The following is a 12,366-nucleotide window of genomic DNA, read 5'->3' on the forward strand; positions in this document are numbered from 1 at the left end:
TGAGTTTCAAAAAATTATGGGAAAAAAATCCACACATAGTCAATGATGTATCCCACAAACGTGCAAAAAATCAATTTCAAATACTTAATATTTTGAGCTACACAAAAATAACAAAATTATAGATCTGAGTAGTCATTTTCAAATCTCCAAAACATATCAGATTTTGTCATTTTTGTCTAGCTAAAAATAAAAATAATTTCGGATTGGAATTTTGCATGATTGTGGAATGTATCAATGACAGTCTTCAGAATTATTTTCATAATTTTTATAACTTATAAAAATATTTTTAATTTTTTCTTAACACAGAGAGCACTGGAGCTAAAAGTACTTTTCGGTTGTACCTGCCCTAACTACAGGGCGCCTGTTGTATAGTCCAAGTTGTGTATGTGCTTCTGGATGAGACTAAAATAACCCCGCGGCGGTTGGAGAGAGGGTCAGCGAGAAAGGAGGAGAGAGAAGTAGCAAGAGGATCGGCGAATACAGGAAAAGGAAGGCGAGAATGGAGAGCAGCAAGGTGGTTGTGTGCGATAACGGCACCGGGGTAAGACTTCCTCCCCGATCCACCCTCTCGAGGCTGTTCCATTCCTAGATCTGCCTCTCCCGACCAGCTATTGCTGTTGGCCGGTTCCTTGAATAGTCCCACGAAATCACAACGCAGTCCTCCTTCTGGTCATTGATCGGTACGAGTGCGTTCTTGTCACCGCCCAGCTGGACACGAATCGAGCCCGGCTGTGCTCGAATCAGCTGAGGGTAATGCGGAATTGGGATCGCGATATCGTTGTGGCGCGGATTTTCCCCCTTGGGTGTCAAGGACTAGTACGGATATGGAGTAGTGGGTTAATAGTTGTAAGGGTAGTGTCGGTATTCCACATATGGTGTCATGTTTGTGGTTGGTTAGGTCTATATAAGCCTACCCTTGTATCCTGTTGCAATCAACCAAGAAATATGAACCCTAATTTTATCTTACATTTCTGCAATTTACTATTTATTTTATTTAGTTCTTGCAATTTATCATTTTTCTACCGAATCCTCTCGAATCTCTCTTCTTGATGATCCTCTTCCGGTCAGATCCACCGGAATCCTGACATATATAGACCTAACCAACCACAACATGACACCATATGTGGAATACCGGTACTACCCTTACAATTAACCCACTACTCCATATCCGTACTAGTCCCTGACATTAGGTCAAGAATTTAGAGGTATATATGAATATTCGGCTTTACCCCTTCGTTTAAAGATTTCTCCTCCCAGGATTGCTTCCGAGTTGTATTAGAAGCTGGCGTGTCAATTTTCTAGGCTGAACATCAACAATGGATATGCTGCACGTAGTGCTAAATTGTTACGAGATGCTCAGTACGCCACAGCCTTATCTGAGCTATTATTGCATTTTCCTATGAAGCTCAGTTATTCGAATCATAAATTGTTTAGGTGAAATCTCTGGCTGATATGTTGCCAATATTTTTGAATTATTATTATTACTCCGTATTATTATTATTATTCTCTCTTTGGCAACAGGTGAACCTGAAAAAGTTTCTGTTCTGATTGGATGGTTTTGCTTTTCTAATTTGACACCTACGTTGCAGTATGTAAAGTGTGGCTTTGCGGGAGAGAACTTCCCTACATCTGTGTTTCCTTGTGTAGTTGGACGGCCATTGCTTCGCTATGAGGAGTCACTTCAGGAACAAGAATTGACGGTCTGGATGCCATGCTTCATTCCATACCTTTAATGTTTTTTTTTCTAAGTACACCTCATAATTAGTGCATGTGTTTGATGCAGGATATTGTGGTTGGAGCTGCTTGTGCTGATTTGAGACATCAACTTGATGTATCATATCCTGTCACAAATGGGATTGTTCAAAATTGGGATGATATGGGCCATATATGGGATCATGCATTCTATAGTGAACTGAAGGTATTCTTTACTTTGCTTGTACTATGAGTTTCTCGAAAAAAAAAACTTTGTCAGTATCTCTGATTATGTATCTTAAGTCTCTTAAACCTAGTTAAAGCAATGCATTTCTACTTCTTTTCATCTAGGTTGATCCATCTGAGTGTAAAATTCTACTGACAGATCCACCACTCAATCCTCTGAAAAACCGTGAACAGATGGTAGGTTTTTTCATCAGACCGTTTTATAATGCAAATTGAAGTTATGTATATATTATTGACTAGTAAACTGAACCCCACGGTTAGCAGATTGAGACAATGTTTGAGAAATACAACTTTTCTAGTGTCTTCATCCAGATCCAAGCAGTTCTTTCACTATATGCTCAAGGTACTTAACCTCCTGTCTTATTCACAATTAAGGACACGAACGCACACAAAATGGCATTAGTACTTTTGAATACATGTACTTCTATTTTTCAGGCTTGCTGACTGGACTTGTCATAGATTCTGGTGATGGTGTCACTCATGTGGTATGACAATAATATTATGCCTTATATTGTACTAATAGGCTGATGACCAGACTCTGGTTCTAGCAATATCTGTAATACATCATATGAACATTATCTGAGTATCTCACATATGCTTTTAATTTTTCATCTTTGCCAATGTACTTGTATTGACCCAAGCCAACCAAAGGAGTTAACCTTCTATTTTTGTAGAGAGTGGAAAATACTATACCTGCCATTTTGGATACTGTTTGTGGAAAAAATATACCCTCTATCTTGTTGGTTTTTGTTCATAAATACTGAAGAGAGTGGGGCGATAAATTAGGGTGGGGGGTATTAAATTTGCATGCAATCCTTGCAAGTCCCAATTGAATTAATGTATAAGGCAAGTAAACCTTTAAGACGTCAGCTCGGTTTCTTATGTATGCAACACTTAGCATAATAGTATTTTTTTTAACCTGCTGCCTTTTTAATTGAAATAATTTCACAACTGAAAAACTACTAACATACTGTTTTCCCTGTTGGAAATAAAATATAATAGTGATAAGTAAGGTGGAGTAGAAAGAAATACTGCTCACTTTTTGTAACTTTTGACTGATGAAGTATTGGCCACTTATTAGTTGTTAGTTAGTTTATTAACACAAGGATTACAGAATACAGCACCATACGAGGAACTTATTGCAAGAACAATGAAAAATGGAGATCCATGATACTTCTGGGCACTGTGATCTTCCATTTTTACATGATCTGCTGTATTTGCATGATAAAGATCTTAGGTATGCATTGTTTCTTTGTAGATGTCACAGCCGTTATGAGTTTACTAGTTGTCCTTGTTTTTACTAGGTTTTTTTTCATGTGCAGTATTTATTAGTTTTTTTTTGCTGTCTCTAGCGTTAATGTCTTTCCTGTAATTTTACTTTTATCTACATATGCAGGTGCCTGTAGTTGATGGATATTCTTATCCACACCTAACAAAAAGAATGAATGTTGCTGGAAGGCATATCACATCTTATCTTGTTGATCTACTTTCAAGGAGAGGGTAAGTCCGTTACCAGCTACCATGTTGAGATGTTAAAGTTGCTTGATGTAGTCTTCTACATGATTGCTTCAGTAATTTTCTCATAGTCTTAATTTTTCCGATTTCAATAGGTATGCTATGAACAAATCCGCTGATTTTGAGACCGTCAGAGAAATAAAAGAGAAGCTATGCTATATAAGGTCAGCTCTATTGTTCTAGTTCTTTGGTTCGTCGCTATAGGTTGCTGTTATATCTTATAAGAATGACAGTTAAACGATGTGCAGCTATGATTACAAACGTGAATATCAGCTAGGACTTGAAACTACAATCCTTGTCAAAAGTTACACTGTAAGTATACTGCCCTGTTTCTGTGTCATTATTGTTCTCTTTATATTGTGAGCTCAATTTTCTTCTGATCAGCTTCCAGATGGAAGAGTAATTAAAGTCGGAACTGAGCGATTTCAAGCTCCCGAGGCTCTTTTTACTCCTGTAAGTTTGTTTTTATTCTATTTTATTGCGATTTGCAAGTCTTTTGGATATAGATATATATGTACATCTCTGCAAAAATATCTTAAGTGTGGTAGTCTTGACAAGATATATCTACTGGGCAGGAACTCATAGATGTTGAAGGTGATGGTTTGGCAGATATGGCATTCCGTTGCATTCAGGAAATGGACATTGACAACCGGATGACGGTATACACCCCTCAATACGTTTATTTTAATTGTTATTATTTCGTGAAGTGTTTAGATGGAACTACTATGAGAATAGCCAGCGGGTTATATCGATGAGGCAAGAACAAATTCGTAAGTATTGGCAGTCCAATCTTTCACGGTACCTGATAGAGAAAACTATAACAGAAGTAGAACTTCGGATCAAAGAAACCGAAGGAGAGAAGTCACGGATAGATTGACTCGATCAACCACGCACGCGCAGCAAAACAAATCCTCACGTCAAGGATTGTAGATACTCATAGCTTTGGCGTATCCCGACTCGAGACTTTTCTGTGTTTCATATTCAACTCAAAACCAATCTGATCCTCGTTACATGGCAGAAGCCTATTTAAAGAGCACACAGGCTCGGCTCTAAGTCTAACAAACCTACTAGGATTTTACCTAAAAACTCTCTCACGGTATCTCTAAAATAATCAACTAGTACTTGCCTAATTTAAGGACCTGCTCCATGAATCATGTAATGTGACTAATGTCCAAGAAGACAACTAGAACTAGAACTCTTACACAAACAAACGTGTATAAAAATTCTTGGACTAGCAATTCTAAACACTCACGAATGCTTGAGTCCAATGGAAACTTTGATCGATCCAATCATGATGAACTTGCATGGCATCCTGAATGTTGACGTTATTTTGTCCGATAGAATCAGCTGGATGGCCATATCGCCATTCAGAATACTTTCTTTGAGCGTGTAGTCGAGCTTCGCATTCCATGCCCGCGGAGCCTGCCGCAAGCCATAGGCCTTGCGCAGCCGCAAAACCTTTTCTTCTCCGGTCATGCGAAACCCAGTGGCTGCTTCGGATAGAACTCCTCCTTAAGTTCTCCATTGAGAAAGGCTGATTTTACGACCATGTGGTGGACGGGCCACCCCTTCTGGGCAGCCAAAGCAAGCAGCAGCCGGATTGATTCCATGCGAGCGACGGGAGCAAAGACTTCATCAAAGTCTATGCCGGCTTGCTGGACGAAGCAGCGAGCGACCAACTGTGCTTTGTACGATTACTTCGTCGACTTCATTTTTCTTCAAGTTATAGACCCATTTGAGGCCCTAGTTGTCGATGCCCGTGCGGCAGATCGACAAGCTCCCATGTGTTGTTTCTCTCTACTGCTTCAATTTCCTCACGCATGGCTGCCTGCCATGCCTTGTTGCGCTCAGCTTCTGCGAATGAGCACGACGCCACCGTGCAGGCTAGGTGTAACTCGGAGTCGAGGTTGTGCGGTGCGAGCCCAGGCACTTATTCTTTTGCAATTAGATTTTTGACCCTGCGATAGCGAAATGGTGTGTCGCCATGCGCAACATCCAGTCTGTCATCATCATCTGCGGGTGCAGTGATGAATTCCGGAGTAGCTGCGGAGGTGATGGAGGTGTTGGTGGCATCCATGGTTGGTGGTGCGTTGGCTGAGGCACCTTGAGCCCCATGTATCGAGGACACGGATCTGTCCCCTACTGAACTGGACATTTCGCTAGGCACCCTCATGGCATGGCATGACGGCCGATATACTCCACGTCAAAGTTGATGCTGGAGTTTTCGCTGCCCAATCCCATCCCCGTTCTTCGTCAAAGACAATGTCACGGGCGATGCGAACATGCCTTGTGGCTAGGTCAAGCAGCCTGTATGTCTTTACTCCATCCTCGCAGCCAATGAAGACATCGAGAGAGCTACGGTCATCGAGCTTGCATAGATTCCCATGTTCCTTGACATATGCCAAGCACCCAAAGGTGCGACGGTAGTGGACAACCGGCTTGCGGCTGTGCCACGCCTCGTGAAGGCGTCTTTCCTGTGAGGGATTTGGTGGGAGCTCGGTTTAGCAAGAAGACAACAATGCTGACCGCCTCCCCCAAAATAGTTGGCATACTCCTCTTTTTCAGCAGGCCATTGCTACCACCATCTGGTTTCGCCTCTCGACGACGCCATTCTGCTGCGGGGCGTATGGCGTGGATAAGTGGTGGATAAGTGGCGATCGATTCCTTCATCAACACAATAGGCGGCGAACTTTGTTGAGGTGAACTCGCCGTCATTGTCCGTGCAGAACACATGTAGTTTGCGTTCGCTTTGAGCTTATGCTGCTACCTGAACTCTTTTGATTGCATCTGGTGCCTTATTCTTGGAGCATCACCCACATGTAGCAAGTGGTGTCATCCACCAACAACAAGAAGTAGCGCCAACCTTCGAGGTGTCGCTGGCGAAATGGGACACCTTGCTTGCTAAGGGAACGGGCCGCGACGATGCTTGGTGATGACGCACGTGTCGCATAACTGTTTCACATGTTCCAGCCGTGGCAGCCCACATGCCATGGAGATCCACTAGAATCACTCATAAACAAGTCTCAAATCCATAGAGGTAGCCTTGATTACATAGGAGTTGAGTCCCAGAGGTAGAGAGCCAATAAAGCTCATAAGAGAAATCTCAAAATCTATGTCTAACCCTAGTTCATGCGGGTACGGAGGCACATATAGCCCAAATCAAGTTAGGGGTAATTTAGGTATTACAATAGATAAGTAGCATAGCCATTGATGGACAAATGGATGTTCCAGATTTAGATGCCTTCGGGTGAGGCCGGTGGTACCGGTAATAAACGCGGGATGGTCCAGGGTATACTGTAAGCCAAGTCGTGTGGCTGGTACCAGTCCGGTACCAAGGCCGGTGGTACCGGCCGGGGCTAACCGGTAGTACCGGCCGCCAGCCTGGGCGCGCGGGGGAGGCGGCGACGCGTGGCACGCTGAGCGTGGAGGAGAGCCGGTCCGGCTCGACCAAGGGCGCGCACGTGGTTCTTGGCTGATAGTACCGGCTTGTCCGGCCTGGTAGTACCGGCTGCTGCTCCTGGCCGGTTGTACGGGCCATGCTGCTGGCCGTTCCCTCTCCTCTCCTCTTCTTCTCCTTCTCTTCCTTTTCCTTCTTCTTCCTTGAAACCGTTGGTTGCTCCTTTGCGGATCCTTCTCGAAGCTTGTACCTAATCACACATAGAACATCGGCATGAGGTAGCATACCATTCAATGTTGTGTCGAGGTCGAGTGTAGAGAGGATTGAGTTCACCTTGTCGTGTATAGCTTTCACTCGGGCTAATGTCGTCTGTCCACTTGGGGGACTACTTGGCCTTGGTGTAGTGTCGACCTTCGGAGGGGCTACATTAGAGACCGTGGCTTGGTTGCAAAATTGAGAAGCAACGAGATTTGTGCAAGACGCCTCTCTTCTCTTATCTCTCTCTTGCTTATAAGCTTTGGACTCTTTTGTGTTTTGGTGTCACTCACACACGCTTTTTCTTTTTGTATTTTTTGTTCTTTCTCTCACTATGCAAAGATACTTCTATCTATGTAAGCATGTCACGCTTCTTTTGCTTTTCTTTTTCACAACGAGCTTGCTTCTTAGCTTTGCTCAACTCACGCACACCCTCACGTTTGGGACGCTTGCGCAATGCTTCGCAACACTAGAAAGCCACTCTCGATGGGATAGATGCGCAAATGAAGCTAGGGTTACAAGTTAGACCAGTTTGATTTTGGGCGAGGATGATGTCGAACTTGCGGTGGTGGTGGATGGTGTCAACGAACCGCTTGGATATCGGGGTGCCTTCGTCGTTGTCGATGTTGCGGAAGCTTGTGGTGACTAAAATGGCACTCAAAACCGGAGTCCAAACACAAAAACGAAGTGCCAAAACGAAAAACGAAGTTAGTTGTCAAAATTTTGGACCACCGGAAGTTCTGGCCCATGGGGGCGGTAGTACCGGCCGGCCGGAAGTATCGGTCCCTCGGGGTGGTAGTACCGGTTTCACCTGGTGCTTCAAGCTGTTCGTCAATTAGGGCGGAAAATGGGTCCAAAAAGCTAGGAAAAGATGGGGGAGTTGTAGATCAACACTAGTAACACGAAATCATTGGACCAAAACCACTAAAAACGCAACAAAATCTTAGTTCCATCAAGGGGCAATTTAGGGCTAGTTTTTGGGAATTTTTTGGAAATTTTCTAGAAACGAAATTGGGTGGGTGGGGGGTCAAATTTGTGTCAACCAAGAGCTGCTGATACTATATGATTATGATGTGGCCTAGGGTCCATGAGTTGGTCCAATCTCACGAATTGACCCAAAAGAAGAGGAGGGGAGAGAGGAAATCACGAAGAACTCGATGAACACGACGAACTCAATCCGATACAAATCGATTTCACTCCCGTGGCTCGATTGACCACGCCGATAGAATCAACCGTGAGAGACCGCGAGGTAGAATCCTGGTTGAGAGATCGGCGATGGAATTTGAACACAGGTGTGAGAGAGTGATTTGCACTAGAATCTCACACGCAAGGTTTGTGGAGCTAAGCTCAAGAGGAATAATCCAAAACTATGTCTAACCCTAGATCTGGGCGTCCAAGGGAGTATTTATAGTAGGGGGTTCGAAGGGGTAAGTTACATGTCAAAACAGGACAAATTCAGGCTGAAACGCGTAATCAGCGGAAGTTTCGGTCCCTAGGGGTGGTAGTACCGGCCACTGGGGGCGGTAGTACCGGGTGGCCGGTACCGGCCAATTACCGGTCTAGTTCCAGAAACGACTCCTTGATCTCCCGAGATGTTCTGTGAGAATTCCGCGCATTTCTGGAAGTAGGCCGGAAGTTGGGCGGTAGTACCGGACTCTCGGGGCGGTAGTACCGGCCTCTCGGGGCAGTAGTACCGGCCTGGACGTCAATTCTTCGCTTGTCTCCAGTTCTAGGAGGAATTTGGGCGGTAGTACCGGCCCTAGAGGGCGGACCGGCCCTGCTCTTGGACTTTCTTCTTCCTCTTCTTCTCCGTTGGCTTGGATAACATGGTTTGTTTCTTGATCAACGTACCTCATTACACACACGGTATTGGAATGAAGTAGCATGCCATCCAAAGAGGTATCAAAGTTATGCATGGCTTGGAGCGAGTTCACCTCTTGGTGTAGTGCTTTGGTGCGTGCTCGCGTCACTGGTCCACTTGGGGGACTTGGTCTTGATGGAGTGACATCCGTAGGGTGGGCTACATCATATTGCCTTTAAAAAAAATCTTAGTTCGAATTCTGACAATGCCTTGTAAGGGAACAAATGTTGGTAATGTTTTCAGGTTTGATGTATATGTTTTTGACCTAAGGAGGGCCTGAGAACATATTGAAATGTTTTCCCTAGATATATCACTGCATGCTCGTTATTTCTTATTAGTATGTCCAATAATATTTGCAGCTTTACCAACATATCGTCCTTAGTGGAGGGAGTACCATGTATCCTGGTCTGCCAAGTCGGTAAGATGTTGATTTTGATTTCATATTAATGAACATTTGCATGTGATATTTACTTCATGACATATGAGTCACATGTTTTCTATTAACATCATTTTTTAGTTTTCTTGGTTTTTCGATGTGGTTCTGGGTCTTCCTCCCTGTCTATCAGTCATTGTTTTCTTTTTGATGATCTTTATAGAATCTTGGTTGCATATGGCTAACTAACGGATACCTTTTTGAAGTCTGGAGAAAGAAATTCTTGATCGCTATCTGGACGTGGTTTTGAAAGGGAACAAGGACGGCCTGAAGGTATTTTGTTTAATTTTTCTCAGACAGACCACACAGTTGAATGTTTTTGTTTTTCAACTACCTTTCCAAATTTGTACCATCAACTTCTAAAGCTTGATCATTTTGCACATGGCAAAATTCAATATGATAACTCATTCAGCCTTTATCTATAAAGTATTGCTGCCCCACCTTACCATCAATGAGAACATAGTGTAGGTTTGTGCAAATACAGGCGATCTGATTGCATTAGCTTATTGAAATGAATCAAAATTGAAAAATCTGAATACATTTATCAGAACAGCATTATCTTTTCAATGTGTTTGCTCTCGTTTTCTTTCATAACGTGTCTGCTTTTGATTATGCACAGAAATTACGTCTGCGGATAGAGGATCCTCCACGGAGAAAGCATATGGTCTATTTAGGAGGTGCGGTACTAGCTGGAATCATGAAGGTATGTTTTCTGGAATTGTGTACTTTACTCTCCCAAAACACTTTAGTTGCTCGCTTCACCTCCTAAGTTTAAAACAGTTTGTACCAGCACCTCCTTCGTACAAAATGACTCTCAAATAGGTTGAGAGTTGCGCAAGTTAAATCATGACATCACTCAGAAAATCCTTGTTTTAACATGGAAGATGACTGTTTAGAGAAAGCCAAAATTCGTCGGTTTTAACTGACATTATATAGTCCTATTGGGGAAATACCGAAATAGTCCTGGACGAATTTGAACTGCAACTACTCAAATATTCAGCGAGTCTTCATCTAACATTCAATGAAAGGCAATGGGGTTTCTTCCGTCTCTGTCGTGTTGCTTTGACGATAAAATAATGTCTGATATGAAAATCTTAATCTGGAATTCGACTACCGTGGGTGAGTTCTAAGTCCCTGCTCCATCTTCATTTTTTTGTTGTTCTCTGTAGGCTGATGTTTTAACCTAATAATCCCCTTCGACCATAAATTTCCCGACATTTTGGGCTTACTACATGGTACTTGTGGTAATTTTTTGTACCGGGATAGTTTATTTAGGCCAACTCAGTGATGCATTCGCATATGGAAAAATCTTTTCATTGAAGCCATGGAGAAGAGGAAATAATTACTGAGTTGGCCTAAATGAAACCATCTGCGACTGCACGTTATCATGCTCTGGCATTCTCATATACTTTGCTAACTTGTCCTTCTCGAACAAACAGGATGCACCAGAGTTCTGGATCACAAAGCAGGAGTTCCAGGAAGAAGGGGTTGCCTGCCTAAGGAAGTGTGGACAAGCATAACCATGCAGAATGTTTTACCATGGTACACAAGGAAGAAAAACTGAAGACGGTAACAAAACTACCATGCTCACCTTGGATGATGGATGCAGATTATTAAAATGATAAGAGACCGAGGGGAAGGATCCCTGACATCAGCGACCATCCGGGCTATGACAGGGTTCTCATGGATCTGTATTATTTACATTAGAAGAGCACACCAGTGTTGTTTCTCCCCACAAATGTTCACCGTTTAGTGCGCTGATGTAGTCTGCACATCATAAACGTATGTAGTCTGCACATCATAAAAGTATGGCGATTTTTTTAAATAATACACTTTTTTTATTAATTCCAGAAATAATACTCGTTTTTCACTTTTTACAGGAATAATACACTGTCGGGTTCCTTGAACCCGATTTTTAAATATCGGGGCAGCCGACCCCGAGTACTAGAAATTCGGGGTAGATTACACTGAAATTCTGAAATCGGGTAGCCAAACCAGAGTCATTGTTTTCCTGTGCGGAGGGAAAAAAGAAAGAAAAGGAAAAGAAAGAATCGGGGTTCAGGAACCTGATATTAGGGAATCGGATTAGGCTAGCCCGATTTAATTATTTAATTAATTCGGGTTTGGGAAACCTGATTTTTTTTGCCTCTAGCCCTTCGCACCGCCGTGTTTTCCTCCAGCCTTTCTCGTCGCCATGTTGCCCGCCACTCCTTCCAGCCACCATCTTCCACTAATTTTTTTGCCACCACCGCAGTCCCGCCATATTTTTCTGCCACGCTCTTGGAATTTTTCCTATAAAAAGCAGGGATCGATACACTTCGTTGCACAGGTGCTTCTACCGTCTCACGCTTAGCTACCATGAGTGTGCCTTGCTGTGACCAGGAGTCTAGGCCGATGAAGGCTAAGGTTGCAAGTTTGACCCCGAGTGTGAGAGCGGAGCGGTGTTGGTGCGGGCGTCTTGCGAAGGTTAAGCAGGTGGATGATTTCTCTGATCAGTTTGGCATGAAAATTTTCATGTGTGCGAACTATGAGCATGATCCACCCCAAAGTTCAGCTTCGTCGTCCACTAGGTCGTCGGTATGTTTTGACATAATTTTATTTAGGTATAAATTTATTTATGAATGTGGTTTAATGTTACTGTTTGTGTTGCAGTCTCCCCCGCCCCTATGCAAATGGTTTCACTGGATAGACACGGAGCAACCGGATTGGGCGCGCCAGGAGGTTGAGGAGAAACACCGGTATGCGTGGGCAACGTTCTTTGAGGAGGAGCGTCAGGAAAAGGCTCATGCTAATGCTAAAGCAGAGCGAGAGAGATAGATCCAGAAATTAAGGGCGGAACAAGCTTGAAATCGTGAGGTGAATCAGAAGAGGATGGATGATGAGGCTGCACGTAGGTTTGCATAGGAAGAGGTGCGCAGGGAGGCTCGTGAAGCGGAAAGAAAGAGACTAAGAAAAATAGCTGCTGAT

General features: G+C 43.4%; 1 protein-coding gene across 2 annotated transcripts; it reads left to right on the forward strand.

Moving 5' to 3' along the window:
• The first annotated feature begins 376 nt into the window (after positions 1-376).
• Positions 377-11,244, forward strand: LOC124702779 (actin-related protein 2). Of its 2 annotated transcripts, none has more exons than XM_047234939.1 (15): positions 377-541; positions 1,590-1,700; positions 1,784-1,918; positions 2,044-2,115; positions 2,200-2,281; positions 2,374-2,423; positions 3,335-3,438; positions 3,549-3,617; positions 3,702-3,765; positions 3,838-3,906; positions 4,029-4,112; positions 9,326-9,384; positions 9,606-9,672; positions 10,019-10,102; positions 10,839-11,244. In XM_047234939.1, exons 1-15 carry the CDS (start codon positions 500-502, stop codon positions 10,917-10,919), a joined length of 1,173 nt encoding a protein of 390 aa, XP_047090895.1. In that variant the 5' UTR covers positions 377-499; the 3' UTR covers positions 10,920-11,244. The 2 variants fall into 2 exon arrangements, with proteins under 2 accessions (XP_047090895.1, XP_047090896.1); XM_047234940.1 differs by having other exon boundaries at positions 378-541; positions 2,203-2,281.
• Positions 11,245-12,366: the final 1,122 nt, after the last annotated feature.

This window comes from Lolium rigidum, chromosome 3 (assembly GCF_022539505.1).
Source record: "Lolium rigidum isolate FL_2022 chromosome 3, APGP_CSIRO_Lrig_0.1, whole genome shotgun sequence".
Taxonomy (NCBI): Eukaryota; Viridiplantae; Streptophyta; class Magnoliopsida; order Poales; family Poaceae; genus Lolium; species Lolium rigidum.

Coding starts and splice junctions, on each gene's coding strand:
- LOC124702779 (XM_047234939.1), top strand. CDS start 500: ATGGAGAGCAGCAAGGTGGTTGTGTGCGATAACGGCACCGGG. Junction 1,701..1,783: donor TTCAGGAACAAGAATTGACG/GTCTGGATGCCA, acceptor TGTTTGATGCAG/GATATTGTGGTTGGAGCTGC. Junction 9,385..9,605: donor TATCCTGGTCTGCCAAGTCG/GTAAGATGTTGA, acceptor ACCTTTTTGAAG/TCTGGAGAAAGAAATTCTTG.